Source organism: Ctenopharyngodon idella, chromosome 14 (assembly GCF_019924925.1).
Source record: "Ctenopharyngodon idella isolate HZGC_01 chromosome 14, HZGC01, whole genome shotgun sequence".
In the NCBI taxonomy this organism is placed as follows: domain Eukaryota; kingdom Metazoa; phylum Chordata; class Actinopteri; order Cypriniformes; family Xenocyprididae; genus Ctenopharyngodon; species Ctenopharyngodon idella.
Window position 1 is genome coordinate 8664291 of NC_067233.1, and position 18726 is coordinate 8683016.

The 18726-nt window shown below is 37.2% G+C and overlaps 1 protein-coding gene across 1 annotated transcript; it reads left to right on the forward strand.

Annotated features, from left to right (window-relative positions):
* The first annotated feature begins 3159 nt into the window (after positions 1–3159).
* On the forward strand, positions 3160–17898 carry xpnpep2 (X-prolyl aminopeptidase (aminopeptidase P) 2, membrane-bound). Its single transcript, XM_051860410.1, has 21 exons — positions 3160–3560; positions 4155–4222; positions 4598–4708; positions 6370–6433; positions 6579–6683; positions 6836–6922; positions 8026–8169; positions 9228–9329; positions 9441–9522; positions 9597–9798; positions 11513–11602; positions 12319–12428; positions 13665–13742; positions 13889–13960; positions 14962–15022; positions 15133–15202; positions 15359–15463; positions 15544–15603; positions 15682–15758; positions 15875–15964; positions 16350–17898. Exons 1-21 carry the CDS (start codon positions 3434–3436, stop codon positions 16545–16547), a joined length of 2103 nt encoding a protein of 700 aa, XP_051716370.1. The 5' UTR covers positions 3160–3433; the 3' UTR covers positions 16548–17898.
* Positions 17899–18726: the final 828 nt, after the last annotated feature.

Sequence of the window (18726 nt, forward strand, 5' to 3'; positions counted from 1 at the left end):
GTTGCTTTTTGCTTATTTTGTTTTGTTGCTTTGTTTGATTTGTTTTGTTTTGCTGTGTTGCATAGTTTATTGTTTTGTTTTTGTTGCTTTGTTTTGTTTCTTTGTTTAGTTTTGCTTTGTTTTGCTTTGCTGCTTATTTTTATTGTGATTTGTTTTGTTTCTTTGTTTTGTTTTGCTTTGCTGTTTAGCTTTGTGTTTTGTTGCTTTTTTGCTTTATTGTGTTTTGTTGCTTTGTTTTAATTTGTTTTGCTTTGCTGCTTCGGTTTATTGTGTTTTGTTGCTTTGTTTTGTTTCTTTGTTTTGATTTGCTTTGTTTTGCTCTGTTGTTTAGCTTTATTGTGTTTTGTTGCTTTTTTGCTTTTTTGTTTTGTTGCTTTCTTTTAATTTGTTTTGCTTTGCTGCTAAGGTTGATTGTGTTTTGTTGCTTTGCTTTATTTTGTTTTGTTGCTTTGTTTTGATTTATTTTTTGTTTTGTTGCTTTCTTTCATTGTATCATATTCTTTTCCTTAGATATGACTCAGGTCCCATCTTCAATGTAAGTCTAAGGCATTTTATTTTATTATCCACCAATGCTTATTTATTATTCACCAAACAAAAAAATATATGTCTGATGAAAAATAATAGCACCTCACCTCAACAATCCACTAAATATAACAGCATATAACCTTTAGTTGTAATGGACTTACCTGTGCGGTACCTGACACACATGTCATATGACTCTGCTGTGTCTGAGTCACAGATAGATTACAGTGGCAAATGCAGTGTGTGACTGCATTGAGCTGCTCTCAGGACTGATCTGAGATCAGTGATCTATGGATGTGAGTGCGAGGCCGTCTGGGCTCTGCTGCTCTGTGTCAGTGGAGGTATTGCTTGTGGCTCCCCGTGCTGCTCCACATTACCAGGGAACTGTTGCCAGGGCTACCATTTATTAATATCTATCTATAACTTTGAGCACTGTGCTCATTTGAGCAAATAATGAAGACAGCCACTGGTTCCAGGGGAGGTTCGCTGGCATTTGAGCATGCAAATTTGCATACTTACTGGAGTCTGTTTGTGTGTTTACTAGCTTGTAAATTAGGGTGCAATTTAATAAAATATGTGCAATTTAATATATAAGTATGTGCAATAGCATGTTTTTGTTTATGTAAATAAGCAGCAATAGCAAAGTGTCAACCAGGCAAATAAAATCAACAAAAATTTCTCGTAAAAGTACTGAGAAGCATGAGATGAATGTAGGCCTATAATTCATGTGCCCTTAGCTTCTATTTGCTTTTTGTTAATTTTTTTCTAATCTTTCCAGTCTTTTACTGCTTGGGTTAATTTTAATCAGTCATGTAGCCTATTCATATCACTGTAATTTGTATTCAGTTGTATCACAACATAAACAAGAATGTCATTTTAAGATATTTTGAATATTCATGTCCCTACTCTGAGTTCTAGGGTTCAACATAATTGCAAATAATATTATCAATGGCATTTATGCTGTATAATATTACCACCATATCAAGTTGGAAGGCTAGAGCCAACAAAAAAACTAATGGAGCAACCCTGCCCCCTGCTGGTTCATAAGTTACACCTAAATTTGATGAGGATACAGCTCTGGATGTATATTGTGTAACAAATAGTGTGTCTTTTTAATCTTGTGTAAATTTACTCACAAGAAGCCCCTGATAATGGAGCTCTGAAATGTTGGGCCTGTGATTTTATCTTATCGTTACTGATTGTGTGTGGTTTTGTGTTAATTAGTAACTGCCATTAGCTGGGTTTTATTGTTTGTCATAGCATTTTATGCTGTTATTGATGTGTGATGTCACTGGAAAAAGAAAATCATTTTGTTTTTATCTTTATAGTGTTTTTATCTTTTGATTAAAGATTATGAAGTCAAAAAGATATTTAAAATGCACAGATAAATAATTTGAATTAACATGTTCACTTCAAAAGTACTGTAAATAGGGTTGATTTTGATATCATGTTGACCTTGGTGTCATGTGGAGGAACTTTCTGAACACTTAAATGTAGACGTTTTGCATTAATAATCTGCTCATAAGAATACAACATCTCGGTAAGGAGGTAAATCTCCTCCTAGCCTGCTAATGACACTGTTGCTATGCAGTAATGAATCTTGTGGCAGAGGAACAGCTAGACATGCATCTCAGCTGTTCACTGGGATCTGACTGTGGCACAGTAATTATCTCTGTCTAGACAATTGACTTCATATAACAATCAAGTGACATGCAGTATTATTTGATTTGTCTGAGCTTATTGTTTATTATAAATACAAAGTTCTTTTTTTCTTTTTTTTTATTGTTGGAGGGTGTGAAATCAAAAAGTAATGTTTTTTTGATGATAATGCTACAAAAAGCACACAGTAGATTTAGGAATGACATTTAAAGAAATAGTGAACTCAAAATTCAAATTATGTCATTCTACATGTTCTTTCTGTGGTAAACACAACAGGAGATGATTGGCAGAATTCTCACCATTTTCTTTTCTGTACACTGAAAGTAAATAAGGGATGGATGTTAAAGGAATAGTCCATTTTCAAATAAAAATTTCCTGATAATTTACTCACCCCCATGTCATCCAAGATGTCCATGTCCTTCTTTCTTCAGTCAAAAAGAAATTAAGGTTTTTGATGAAACATTCCAGGATTATCTGTAGGAGTATTCTCCTTATAGTGGACTTCAGTGGTCTCTCCAAATGGTTGAAGGTCAAAATTACAGTTTCAGTGCAGCTTCAAAGGGCTTTAAACGATACCGGTCATCGGTCATTTTCTTTAAAAAAAAAAAAAAAAAAAAAAAATGAAAATGTAAATGCTTTATAGACACAAATGATCGCATCACAAGTGTTTCCACCAGAACGCGATTCCGTATTCTTCAAAAAGCTTACGCTAAATGTCCTACGCCTTCCCCATTCAACTCACGGAACGAACGCGGCGCCACTTTCGTTGTATAGAATAGTGCAGTCTGAACATTCAGCCAACCTTCTACTTTTATGTTCCACTGAAGAAAAAGAAAAGACATTGAACAACATGGGGGTGAGTAAATAATTAAATAATTTTCATGTTTTGGTGACTTGTCCCTTTAAGTGAACACACAATAACAACTTTCTTGCAAAACTTCCTGTCTTTGAAAGGCAGAGTGATGTGGTTAGCTAGAGAGACAGCAGAAGAGAGCAGTGAAGTGCTTGACTACAGTATGTGACAGGAGACATTGGCTATAATTTATGTGACCTGCAATTGCTTCGCCATGGGTAAATGCACTGCACATTAAAGAAGGGCATAGATAGAAGAGACACCATGCTTTTATTACTGTAGTAAAGATTAGAGTCGCAGCCAAGGTTCCTCCCCCAGCTATTTGCACATGGTTCTGGTTAGGAAACCTCCGAGTCAAGATAATACATGTAGTTTCAGATAGGACATACACACGCGCACATGGACTCACAAGACAGAAACACTCGTGCCCTGCTGTCACACTCTGTGTGTGGACTTGCTTGGAGCAGATGGTCTAAAATGAGCTCCTCAGGCTGGATACTGGCTGTGTGTCTTGTGGTTCTTGGAGGTAAAAAAAAAAAAAAATGTGTTGATTTTGTCTTGATGGTGTGGTGTAACTTTGCAAGAATGCGACAATCATGCATTGTATGAGTAAGGCTTTCATTAAGGCAACATTTCAGTTCACCATCTGTTGTTGTGTCATGTTGTTTGGTTTATTCATGGCAATACATTTGCATGTCATTAGCCTGAAAATGAATTCTGCAGTAAAATGTAGTTTGTCTGCTCATATTAACCATAAAACAAATCTGTTTACATATGATTATGTAAGGGACTGTACGTTAAATGTTCTTTCCTTCAGAGAATGGTGATTATATGTGGTGTGTTTACTACATTTGGCGTGTTTACATATTGTTTTATGCGTGTTATTACCAGAATTAACCAGTTTTGTTATCCAGAATCATGCGTGCATATGCTTTTACTGTTTAATATGCGTGCATGCTTTTACTGTATCATATTAGCACGTGAAAACAGTCATCTTGAATTATAAAAGTATAAGTTTAACCACCATTGCTGCCCTTTGATCAGCACATGTGCTTATACAGTGAGTTTAAAACAGTTATTCTGTTGTCCTGCATGTGTTTCTTCTCATGTGTCATCACAGGAGGCGGACATGCGGTGCAGGCCGAAGAAGGGCCAGGCAGCGAGAGAAACTGTTCGGCAATTCCTCCGGTATTCTATTCCACATATATCCTTACTCTCTCCATGTTTTCCACTGAATAGCCACACAACTGATTCAGCCCACTGCTAGGACTCGTCTTTAGCCCAGAGAGAAGTGGGAAGAGAAAATAATCTGGCCTCTCAGGGAGATCTTCTCCTCTGATAAAAACTGTTTTTAGGTCATGCACACAAATCTGATCTCAGTGAAGTGTGTGCGTGTATGTGCGTGTGTGTGCGTGTGTGTGTGTGTGTGTGTTCTGTGCATTGTCTGAGTGAATGCTTTAAGTTTGTGATATTTAACATTCATAGCGTTTTTACATTTTATTGAATAATACAGTTAATCATTTTGATGCAATGTGTTTAAAAGATGAATTCCTTTTGTTCCAGTATTTGCCACCAACAGCTGTAAACACAGCTCTGAGGCTTCATGACTTGAGAGAGTCCATGATCCCTTTGAACATCTCTGCCTACATCATCCCTGCCACAGATGCTCATCTGGTACTAAACAGTGTCAGAAATTAACTTTCATATTAAGGATTAATATTAGCCCCCTTGGAATTTATTTTTAAATTTTATTATATATTTTTTATTATATTTTTATTTTATTTTTCCTAACCAATTAAAAAACACAAAACATGCACTGATGTCAAATAATGTCAATGTCAAAATAAATTCTAATGGTTGCACTTTATTTTACAGTACATGCACTTACATGTACTTACAGTGTACTTAAATGAGTAAGTACTGCTTAATATAAGATAATTGCATGGGTTAAGGTTAGGTTTATGGGTATGTTCAGGATTAGTACCTTGTTATTACCAATTATTACAGGACTGTAAAATAAAGTGTTATCATTCTAATATTTTAACGGTTACAATCAATGCAATTTTTTTTTTTTAATCAAAAACTGCACTGTAAAAAATGCTGGGTAAAAAAACAACCCATGCTGGGTTGAAAATGGACAAACCCAGTGACTGGGTTGTTTTAACCCAGCGCTTGGGTTAAATGTTTGCCCAAAAACCACTAGGCCAGTGTTATATATTTTGTTCAGTTGAGTACTTACAAATATCCCAAATGTTTCCAATTATTTGTAAATCTTGAGAATATCGCAGTTTTAACCAAGGATACGGGACATGTCTGGGAGTCGTCTGTCAATGGCGTCATATCTGTGTTACCCTCGGTTTTATTTGGTAGAAACCATGGAAACACCAAAGACGCTTTTATATATTACATGTTTTATTAGACAAAGGAAAAACAGTGCTGCTTTATCCCGCATACAAATGACTGGAAGAAGCAGAAGCGGCGACTGCGGCATAATAAAAGTTCCGCTGCTTTTGAGATGTGTGTCGCGTTCGTCTCTCATTAGCAATCGCTCCAGCGGCCTCGTTCAGCTCCAACAGCACTCAGCCCTGTTCTGCTTCACTCTACAGTAACGTTAATTATCTCATCCATGAATATGATTTCTGCCCGAGTCCCGTCCCGATTCTTTTCCACTGACTGAGGTGAAGACGACATCTCCCAAGATTAGCCGCTCAAACTCGGCGTCATCAAGCTACGCCTTTGTTTTGAATAGGCGATCACTAGCGGCAAAAATTTTACATATTGTAGCTTTAAAATGAACCCAAAATAGGTTGAAAATTATAAATCAGACACATAATTACTAGAGGCAACAATAATAATCAAAAGGTGAAATTTTATTAATAAGAAATTAAAAAAAAATGTTCATTGTTTAATTATTAAATGTTAATTTCCAACATACTTTAGGTTCATTTTAAGCACACAATACAGAAATTTTTAAACAATAGTTGAGTTAAATAAAACTACTTTGTCCATTTTCAACCCAACGTGGGTTGTTTTTAACCCAGCATTTTTTAGTGTATTTATAAAAACTATACATTCATAGGAACTATACGTTCAATACTCTGAGACAACTACAGGCATTGTCTACAGAATAGAATATGAAATATATCAAAAATTAAATAACAGATACATTTTTTAGATTAAACTTTTTTTTTTGGCCACCAAGTTTTTAATATAATATGGGCCATTTTTGTTCTGATAAATGTTTGACCCTTCTTCTAAACCTCAGTCCTCTTTCAATGTTCTTCATTCACAGACATTAACTCTGTGACAGTAACTGACTGTGATTTTATTGGCAGAGTGAGTACATCGCCCCCAGAGATGCGAGGTTGGCCTGGATGTCTGGCTTCACTGGCTCTGCAGGTGTGTTTCACAGCCAACCCATCATAGTATTACTGTATTACTATGCATCATTCTCAGTCACATTATGTTTGTCACTTTGGACCTTAACAAATGGCCCGCTCCTGTATTCTATAATAACTAACAAGAGTCTGTTTCTAATTCCTAGGCACAGCAGTAATTACTCAAAACAAGGCTGTTTTGTGGACCGATAGCCGCTACTGGATTCAAGCAGAGAGACAAATGGACTGTAACTGGGAGCTAGAGCGAGATGGTGAGGAGCAAACATATTCCAATTAATATGTATTGAAAAATGCTGATTACTGTGTAGAACTGTTTTATTTTCCTCCTAATTTTTCATCTGATTTTCATATTAACTGATCTGAGTGTTTAACACTTTCCTGGTCTAACTCTACTGGATCACAGCCTCCATTCGCAGCATTACCAACTGGTTAATCCTTGAGATCCCTGAGGGAGATCAGGTGGGCTTTGACCCATTCCTCTTCTCTGTAGGTGAGCAAACACCGCTAATAAAATACTGTATTTTCTTAAAATAAGATAAGCTGAAGTGTGTAATGTTTTCTGGTAAAGGAAAGCAAGGAAGGCATAGATGAAGTTTTAAGAGCAGGAATTGTAATAACAAAACAAAACTAAATACTATGGAAACAAATGGCAGGAATACAAGGAACAACTGACATACTATCACAGCAAACACTGGAGTTTATATACACAGGAAAACTAGATTAACAAGACACAGGTGCAAACGGGAAGCTAAATCAAACTAAACATAAAAGTCCAATCAAGTAACAAGTTTGTTAACACTTTATTTCAATAGTGGCTGTCTGCTTAATATCTGCTAACACTTTGTTTTGATGCTCCCTGACACACATTCTACTGCTGATTATAAGTAATTTTTCAAGTACATGTCAACTTATTTTACTAGCTCGAACCCTAACCCAAACCTAACAGTCTGCTAATACTCTGTGAGCTAGCTGACATGTAGATGCAAAATAATGAGAAACATGTAGTTGCAAAGTTACTTGGGTCTAAAGTGGACTCTCAAAATAAAGTGTAAACAAGTTTTGTTTTGTTTTTTTAATAAAATATTTTTATTTAGCAAGGATGTATTAAATTGATCAAAAGTGACAGTAAAGACAATTATGAGGTTACAAAAAAAAATCTATTTTAAATAAATGCTGTTCTTTGGAACTTTCTATTTATCAAATAATCCTGACAAAAATGAATCACAGTTTCCACAAAAATATTAAGTATTGATAATATAATAATTGTTTCTTAATCACTAAATCAGTATACTAGAATGATTTCTGAAGTATCTTGTGACATTTTAAATGTATTAAAATAGAAAACAAAACAAAAAATGTAATAATATTTCACAATATTACTTATTTTTGGTCAAATAAATGCAGCCTTTGTAACCATAAAATGCTTTTTTTTTTTTTTTTTAAATCTTACCTTTAAATGGTATAGTTTATATATAAAATGTCTTAAAATGATGAAATGATGATAAGTATGTGATATAAGTAAAAAATCTAGTAACAAAAATGATCATCAAAATCAGCCCTGAATCATTTGGTCACTATTCTTTGTTACTGCAGACACATTTGGCGTCTACAATACCAACCTGGTTCCAGCGGGCCTGATCCTGAAGTCTATTCCTGATAACCTGGTGGATAAAATATGGACAGATCGACCTTCTCTGCCTTCTGACAATCCCATACGCTTACCTGACAGTGTTATTGGTGTGTGCATGTCTTATCAGCATCACTTGACTGATAAGTTCCAAGCGAACAGGGCAGAGGACCATAAGATCATGACAAACAGAGCAATAAAGCTCTTATTTAATCTTTAATGACCAGTGATATAACTTACAGCAATGACAGTAGACTGGGAAGATATCCTAGCTCATTCTGGTGTGAAGAGAAAGTCAATGAGGCTTGATTAAAGGAATAGTTCACCTAAAAATGACTTCATGTTGGTCCAAACCTGCATGACTTTTTTCTTCTGTAAGACATAAAGGGAGAAATTCTGTTCTTGTTGCTCTTTTCCATAAAAGAGGCTTTCAAGCTTCAAAGAAGACACAAAAAAGTATTCTAAAATGAGTTGTGTATTTAGAGTTAGTTCACCCAAAAATGAAATTTCTGTCATTAATTACTCACCCTCATGTCGTTCCACACCTGTAAGACCTTTGTTCATCTTCGGAACACAAATGAAGATATTTTTGATGAAATCCGAGAGTTGTCTGACTCCTCCATAGACAGCAATTTAACCACCACTTTCAAGGTCCAGAATGGTACTAAAGACATCGTTAAAATAGTCCACATGACTGCAGTGGTTCAACCTTAATTTTATTCTCCTATACTGTTTACATTCAGCACTTCCAGGTTCTATGTCAGAACGCCGGCTCAGTATTGGCTGATGCTGTTCATGTGAGCAGCACGACGCATGCGTGTGATGCTTATGCAGTAGCCAGCCAATAATGAGTCGGCATTCTGACGTAGAACCTGGAAACGCTGAACGTAAACAGCATAGGAGAATATGTTTTTGCGTTCTCTCACAAATGTTTTGCGTTGCTGCAAGAATTTTACGTTCGCTCGCAAAATGTTTGTGTTCAAAAGCATTTGCGAGAGAAGAGAACACAAAAGCATTGAAATATTTTTTCTTCAGCATCTCATATTTTTTGCCATCATCATGTCTCTTTAGGGTCTTCATGATTTATTCAATCATTTTTGTGTGCACTGTTTGTTTAAGGTTTTGAATCAGTTGAAGATGACATGTTTGTGTTTGTTCGGTTGTTCAGAGAGGACCTGGCCAATGAAAGTAGAGCAGATACGAGCCCAAATGAGTGACAATGCATACAAGCCCACCGCTGTGCTGCTTTCAGCTTTGGATGAGACTGCATGTAAGCACCCCAAAGCACAATACAAAGCCAAATGCAGGAGATTTTCTCTGAATCGTTCTATAAAACTCTTTTGTGGGGCCAAAGCATTTTAGTTTGTGTCTCTATTTTCAGGGCTGTTTAATCTACGAGGCAACGACATCCCTTTTAATCCATTCTTCTATTCTTACACTCTGCTGTCAATGGATGAGATATGGCAAGTTCTTCTGTTTCATATTAACAGCACTATAATTAGTTGGTGTTCAGTTTCTAACTAACCTCCTTTGCCAGGCTCTTTGTGCACATTGAACGAATATCAGAAGAGTTGAAGGTGTACCTGAATGCTTCGTGCTACCAGGCCTATTGTGTGCAGCTGCTTGAGTACAGCTCTGTGCGCACGTACCTGAGTTCCTATCTAAAGACACCCAACACAAGGGTGTGGGTGGGTACAGAGTACACCAACCAAGCCCTGTATGAGCTCATCACTCCTGAGGTAAGACCTAGATCCAAAATATAGACTGCTGGTATGTGCATGTCAGCTTGTAAATAAGGAGTCTTAAACTGAAAGATGATAAAAAGATGATTCCATACACAGCCCTAAAGTGTTAGTAATCGATTTTCACTTTCTGCATTTGTTTTGGCCTTTAATGTTATCCTGCATATAGAGCAGGTATATTTTTCCCATATGAATTTTAAAAGCCTCAACCATGAATGTAAATATGTAACTGTAATCTAGGAGACTAGTGTGTGTGCGCATGCATCTATCAAAAAAGTTTAGTTATGCATCTACATCAGGCATGTGTGACAGTGTGACAAAATTAGATTGGTATAATCAGTGGAGCCATTTCTATTTTTGATACGCTGCACAGCTATTTCAGCCACTTTATTTTGCCCTTCCAAGTCTGACTGAAATGAAATTATTTTATCGACAGATATGTAAATATATATTGTGGATGGATGGATGGATGAATGGATGGATGGATGAATGAATGGATGGATACTGTGGATGGATGGATGGATGGATGGATGGATGGATGGATGGATGGATGGATGGATACTGTGGATGGATGGATGGATGGATGGATGGATGGATACTGTACAAGGATGGATGGATGGATGGATGGATACTGTGGATGGATGGATGGATGGATACTGTCATGGATGGATGGATGCTGTGGATGGATGGATGGATGGATGGATGGATACTGTACATGGATGGATGGATGGATAGATGGATGGATACTGTAGATGGATGGATGCTGTAGATGGATGGATGAATGGATGGATACTGTCATGGATGGATGGATGCTGTGGATGGATGGATGGATGGATGGATACTGTGGATGGATGGATGGATGGATGGATGGATGGATACTTTAGATGGATGGATGGATGCTGTAGATGGATGGATGGATAGATGGATACTGTGGATGGATGGATGGATGGATGGATGGATACTGTAGATGGATGGATGGATGGATGGATGCTGTACATGGATGGATGGATGGATACTGTACATAGATGGATGGATGATGGATGGATGGATGCTGTACATGGATGGATGGATGGATGGATGGATACTGTACATAGATGGATGGATGGATGGATGGATGGATGGATACTGTACATAGATGGATGGATGGATGGATGGATACTGTACATGGATGGATGGATGGATGGATGGATGCTGTACATGGATGGATGGATGGATGGATGGATGGATGGATACTGTAGATGGATGGATGGATGGATACTGTACATGGATGGATGGATGGATACTGTACATGGATGGATGGATGGATGGATGGATACTGTACATGGATGGATGGATGGATGGATGGATGGATACTGTACATGGATGGGTGGATGGATGGATGGATACTGTACATAGATGGATGGATGGATGGATGGATGGATACTGTACATGGATGGATGGATGGATACTGTAGATGGATGGATGGATGGATGGATACTGTACATGGATGGATGGATGGATGGATGGATACTGTACATGGATGGATGGATGAATGGATGGATGGATACTGTACATGGATGGATGGATGAATGGATGGATGGATACTGTACATGGATGGACTGATGGATGGATGATAGATGGATGGACTGGAACTATGGTTTCATAACACAGCTTGTGTCCCACAGGCACAGACAATATTTTACCACAGTTGAACTTCTCTTTTCTCTTTAAGGACAAACTACTGACCAGCACCTACTCTCCAGTACTGACCACGAAAGCAGTGAAAGATGTGACAGAGCAGCGAATTCTCAAAGAAGCTCATGTAAGAGGACACGGTAGCACTTTACAATAAGGTCCCTTTAGATAATGCACTTACCGACATTAACTAACAATGTAGATTTGTTGCAGTATGTATTAATTTTTGTTAGTTTTAGTTAAAAAAATACAACTGTTCATTGTTAGCTCATGTTAGCTCAGATCCATTAAATAATATTAACAGATACAACGTTTGATTTTAATAATGTATTAACATTAACATTAACTAAGATTAATAAACACTTTAGAAGTATTTTCCATTGTTAGTTTATGTTAACTAGTTAACTAATGTTAACAAATGGTACCTTACACAGTCTTTTCCCCAAATGACTTCAGAAATCATCAGCCTGATGGACACTGTTTACTGATACCGGTGTTGTATTATCATAATTTCTAGATTGAGGGGCACTTTATCACACCATAAAGCCACATTAGGAGGCCAGACAGACTCCATTCACTGCAGCTTGATTTAGCTCAGTCAATGTGTTATCTCTCCTTATCGTAGAACCTCCATCAAACATATTGGGATCTTTTTTACTCATGATGTTTGCTATATTCAATGGTCTATTGACATATTTTGCAGAATGAGTTTTCAATCTAAAACAACTGCATCTGATAACATGCATGGACAAACATTCGTTCTGGTGTTTTATGGCCTAGAGCCAGACCTCAGTTGACTGCATTCAGCCACAATGGGTGAACATCCTCTCTGGCTTCCCACAGGTTAGGGACGCAGTCGCAGTCATGCAGCTTCTGTTGTGGCTTGAAAAGAAAGTTCCAGAAGGCACAGAGACCGAGCTCACAGCAGCACAATTTGTTGATCAGTGTCGCAGGTACAGAACCCCTCATCACTGATACCACTCACACATGAAACACATGGTATTAACAGTGATTGCTAAATTTTCAGGGGTCCAAGAGTATTTACCATTCAATTTCTCAGTATTAGAGAACCAGCTCCAAGATCAACATTACAAACTCTAATTTGAAGGAGAAAAAAGTGAAAATCTGAGAAGAGAGTTCAAAAGTACAAGACTATGTACTATGTAAAAATTGATGGATAAAACTACTGATTTACTGTACAGTCACTATAGCACTCTATATTAGCCGTCTTTCTAAACATTTATTGTAGGCATAACATCATTTGCACAAGTAGAACCTGTTCCTACATCAATGATGTTAACGGGTTAGTTCACCCAAAAATGAAAATTCTGTCATTTATTACTCACCCTCATGCCGTTCCACACCCGTAAGACCTTCGTTAATCTTCGGAACGCAAATTAAGATATTTTTGTTGAAATCCGATGGCTCAGTGAGGCCTGCACAGCCAGCAATGACATTTCCTCTCTCAAGATCCATTAATGTACTAAAAACATATTTAAATCAGTTCATGTGAGTACAGTGGTTCAATATTAATATTATAAAGTGACGAGAATATTTTTGGCACGCCAAAAAACAAAATAACGACTTTTATAGTGATGGCCGATTTCAAAACACTGCTTCAGGAAGCTTCGGAGCGTTATGAATCAGCGTGTCGAATCAGCGGTTCGGAGCGCCAAAGTCACGTGATTTCAGCAGCTTGGCGGTTTGACACGCGATCGGAATCATGTTTCGACACGCTGATTCATAACGCTCCGAAGCTTCCTGAAGCAGTGTTTTGAAATCGGCCATCACTATATAAGTCGTTATTTTGTTTTATTGGTGCACCAAAAATATTCTCGTCGCTTTATAATATTAATTTTGAACCACTGTACTCACATGAACTGATTTAAATATGTTTTTAGTACATTAATGGATCTTGAGAGAGGAAATGTCATTGCTGGCTGTGCAGGCCTCACTGAGCCATCGGATTTCAACAAAAATATCTTAATTTGCGTTCTGAAGATTAACGAAGGTCTTACGGGTGTGGAACGGCATTAGGGTGGGTAATAAATGACATTATTTTCATTTTTGGGTGAACTAACCCTTTAATTCAGATGATGTTTTGCTTGTGTAAATCACTTTGTGCTGTATTACAACAAATTTACTCCCCTTTTCTTGAGAATCACAAACCCTTCATTGTGTTTTGGCAGCAAGCAAAAGAACAGCAGAGGGCCGAGTTTTGAAACCATTTCTGCAAGTGGACCTAATGCTGCTCTTGCTCACTACAAGTAATAAAATATGTCTTCCTTTTCCTGCCCTCTGATGATCTTTAACTCTTCTGTAATTTTCTTTGTTTACTATTTGATTATATTCCATTTATTTATAGCTACTTATAGTCATTTTCAAACCATTGCACTATTTTCATTTATTACAGTCCATCTAATGAAACTGCAAGAAAGCTGACAGTGGATGAGATGTATCTTGTTGACTCTGGAGGACAGTACCTGTGAGTATCATATTTACTATTAGTACATAGTTCTGTTTGTGTGCAAAAACACGACACATAACCAAGCTTAACTTGAATAGTAAGTAACCTGGTTTCCTTAAAATGTTGAGTTCACTGAAACTAAAAGAGAAAGAAAAACAAAGAAAGAGAGAGAACAAAATCTCTTTCTCTGCATTAACTCAAATTTTTTGTTTCAATGAACTCAAAATTTTAAAGAGGATCTATAATGCCCCTTTTACAAGATGTAATATAAGTCTCTGGTGTTGCCAGAATGTGAAGTTTCAACTCGAAATACCCCACAGATCATTTATTATAGCTTGTCAAATTTGCCCCTATTTGGGTGTGAGCAGAAACACACCGTTTTTGTGTCTCTTTAAATGCAAATGAGCTGCTGCTTCTGCCGCTTTTCGGAAGAGGGCGGAGTTTAACAGCTTGTGCATTAGTTGCTCAACAACAACAAAGCTGGAGAATCTCACGCAGCCAAAATGACAAATGTCAGTACCGGTGTTCAGCCTTACATTGTTCAAACCGGAGTCGGACACTGATGAAGAGACTCAGGAAGAAGTTACAACTTATAGAATGCATCTGGACGTTTCTGAATGGTTAGTGGATAAATCTAGTAGTTGCTGTGGAGTTGATTCAACTCATCAACTAGTGTGTGTCGTCATGTTAATCTTTTGTGCAAATCCAGCATTGAATTGACCCTCGTTTGTGAAGCAGTCCGGCGTAAAATGGCAGCATGGCAACAACACTCTACTACAACAACTCTTCCTCTTCTCTAAAGCAGCCCAACATGGCTTCACCCCCTTTTTTGCGTATTCTCGGGAGCAGGGTTTATGTAAATTTTAGGGTTAGTGATGTCACTAACCCAGGAAGTAGCTTGTTGTATTCCCTACCAGCCGTTAGCTGCAGTCAAACAGCGAATTCTTTAGAAGATAATATCTCCCTTTGTTAACCCAACAAATCAAGCACTAAACCAGCTATCTGATTCTTTGTTACAGTGATGGAACCACTGATATAACACGTACTGTGCACTGGGGTAAACCCACTGACTTTCAAAAGGTACTGAATGGCAGACAAATGGAGATACTGATGATGCAGAGCATAATTTGATGCTTATATTTATATTTAGGCTAAAAGAAAACTGCTTTCTCCCTGTTTTACTCTGATAGGAGGCCTACACGAGGGTGCTCATGGGAAATATTGAGATTTCAAGAACCATCTTTCCTGCTGGAACTAGAGGTAAGGATCTCCTTATCTTCATTCACAATCTCCCTTCAAGCAACCGTGCCATGATACTTCCACAAGAGGGCGCCCTATCCACAGCAGACATCTCACAGTGACCACCACAAAACCTGCCATGTGCTAACCATTCATGTGTTTTTATTCCCACCATAGGCGTGAACATGGAGATGCTGGGACGAAGAGCATTGTGGGAAGTTGGTTTAAATTATGGTCATGGCACTGGACATGGTGTGGGGAACTACTTTGGAGTCCATGAGTGTAAGTCTGATTCTCTAACATGTTTATATATTTATCTCAGTAATCTTGTTATATAGATGCATTTGTTTTCTCTCTGATAGGGCCTGTGGGTTTTCAGTCCAATAATATTCCATTTCAAGAGGGGATGTTTACATCAATTGGTGAGGAATGATTAAGCAGCTCTTTGTGATTGCCTTTGTTTGATAATTACAGTTTTAAACTGACAAACTCTCCTTTAGAACCTGGTTATTACAAGGAGAATGACTTTGGTATAAGGATAGAGGACATTGCTGTCATTGTTCCAGCTACTACAAAGGTACATCCAACTATTTGGGGTCCAGAACTCTGTAAATCCAGTGCAGCTAGCCAAGGGCAGTGCTTAATGAAATATTAATAATATGTGCATTTTATTTCCCCTGTTTTCCCTTCTAGCATAGCAGCAGTTACCTGACATTTGAAACAGTCTCATTGGTGCCTTATGACAGAAAACTGATAGACACATCTCTTCTAAGTCCTGAGCAGGTACAGTAATACATTTGAAATAATATTAATCTTTCTGTATATATTACTATTTTTTAATATAAATACATCTATGTTAACTTTCATAAATTTACTTTCATATCATAAACAAGCATTTGGTTTCCAGTGTAAAATATGGGTTGTAAACTGGTTAAAAACCACAGCTGTGTGTGTTTAAATATATGGTGTTTTCTAGTGTTGGTTTCCTTTGAAAAAATCACCGCAGATGCTCTTCACTGGAAATACATCTTGGGAGGGGGGTTGTGCGTGGGTTCACTAAAATTGAACAGCCTTATTTTTACTTTCATAAGCAGAAAAAGGTGTAAAATTGTTGATTTTTATGGCTGGCAGTGCAGATTATGTGTCTGTCTTTGTTGTTGTCTTGTAGCTGCACTGGCTGAACTCACACTATGAGACCATCCGGAGCGTGGTGGGTCCCGAGCTGGAGAGGCAGGGGCTGAAGGAGGAGTATGACTGGATGATAACGCACACGGCACCTTTCCTTACAGCTGGAGCTTCAGCTGTCATCTCCTCAGTCACACTGTTAGTAACAGTGGCCTCTGTTTTACTGCATAATCTGCTGTAAATATGTACTGAAGAGCTTGACCTCCACAGCATTCAGTACTGCCTCTGCTCCTACTGTGGGCTGTTACAACAAACCCACTTTCAGGTACAAACAGAAAAAATCTCCAATGTTGAATACAACTATTTTTTCTCATTGATCTGGTTATTTCAAGCCACTTTCAGTGGATTTACCAGACATCATTAGGATTTGGCCTTAAGTTTGTTTGAACTAGTGTTAATATTGTATAATGTACTTTATGTCAAAGTTTTTGCATATATTTAATTTTAAAATATTTGATTTGAAAAAGATAAAGTACTGGTGTATGTATGCAGAATTTGGTTAAGACAATCATTATTGATTTATAGTTTATTAAAATATGATGCTACTACAGTATCTCCACTACATTTGATTTCTATGTGTTTTATGTTCTATGTTTTCATACTTGACAGTCATAGTTGTAGGTATCAAAAAAAATAACCTGCTTCTACCACAAAAATAATTGGAAAGTCTTAACTTTAAGGTTTTTTATTTCTGCTGGCTCATTCACGCCAGTTGTTCAGCACAAAAAAATAAAGATAAATTACTCCATGAGTAAATTCATAAACAATATTGGCACTTTGTATGATGCACAACCTTGATTAGCAATGTTGGGCAAAATTTCTTTTAAAAGTAATGCATTGCAATATTGCGTTTCTCCCTAAAAAGTAACAAATTGTGTTACTTAGTTACTTTTTGTGGAAATTAATGTTACATTACCTTTGCATTACTTTTTCTCATCTGGGCTGGGCTTGTGAAATGAATAAGGCTCAGGCTGAAGAAAATTCAAATTCACATCTGTACAGTACAAACAAACATTTCAGCTGTGCTGCCATTCTGGATTGCAGAAGAATTGGACACAGGGGAAAACTCTTACTTTAGCAATAAAAACAAAAATAAACACAAAATAGCAATTTTTGCTTATTAGCATGGTTGAATTGAATCACCGAAGGTCAGCAGCAAAGACATTGGTTAATAAAGTGAGATTAAATACATAAAGTATATTTGTGTAATTTAACATTTTTAATTATTGCAGGTTTGCATAATATCCTGAGTTTGCATTTCATTTCATTTTTAATTTTTTTTGATGAATACTGAATCTGTTTTTGTGCAAGTGAGATGAGTAAATGCCTGCTCACATTTAGTCTAGAACTACAATAACCATCATGTTTACACAGCACACATATCGCCTCTGCACCTCAATTCTGATCTCTCTTAAAGGGTTAGTTCACCCAAAAATGAAAATTCTGTCATGAATTACTCACCCTCATGTGGTTTCAAACCTGTAAGACTTTCGTTCATCTTCGAAACCCAAATAAAGATCTTTTTGATGAAATCTGAGAGCTTTTTGTCCTTCCATAGACAGCTACGTGACTACCACTTTGACACTTCAAAAAGTTCATAAAGAGATCGTAAAACTAATCCATGTGAATTGAGCAGTTTAGTCCAAATTTTCCAAAGAGACAGTCACTTTATATATTGAACAGTTTGAGGTGTATTCTCGTGTTACGCAGCAGGTTTGAGCTTCTGCAAGAACCAATGAGGTTCATTCTCGTGTGTTACCCAGCAGGTTCGAGCTTCCGCAAGAACCAATGAGGTTTATTCTCGTGTGTTACACAGCAGGTTTGAGCTTCCGCAAGAGGTTTGTTCTTGCGCGTCAAGCAGGTTCAGTTGAGCTTTTGTTCATGTTCACTGATCAATGTTTATATGTGAATAAAAGCCTAAATTAAAGGATTAGTTCACTTTCAAATAAAAATTACCCCAAGCTTTACTCACCCTCAAGCCATTCTAGGTGTATATGACTTTCTTCTTTCTCATGAACACAATCGGAGATGTATTAATAAATATCCTGACGCATCCGAGCTTTATAATGGCAGGGAGCGGGATCAACGAGTATGAGCTGAAGAAAGTGCCTCCATCCACATCCATCCATCATAAAGGTACTCCACGGGTCTGGGGGGTTAATAAAGTCCTTCTGAAGCGAAGCGATGCTTTTGTGTAAAAAAAAAAATATCCATATTTAATAAGTTATTAAGTAAAATATCTAGCTTCCGCCAGACTGCCTTCCACATTCAAGTTACAAAAAAAAAACAGAACTGGCGTCGTGTCAGTTAAGCTTTTTCCATAAGTTGAATAGGGAAGGTGTAGGACATAGCATAAGCTT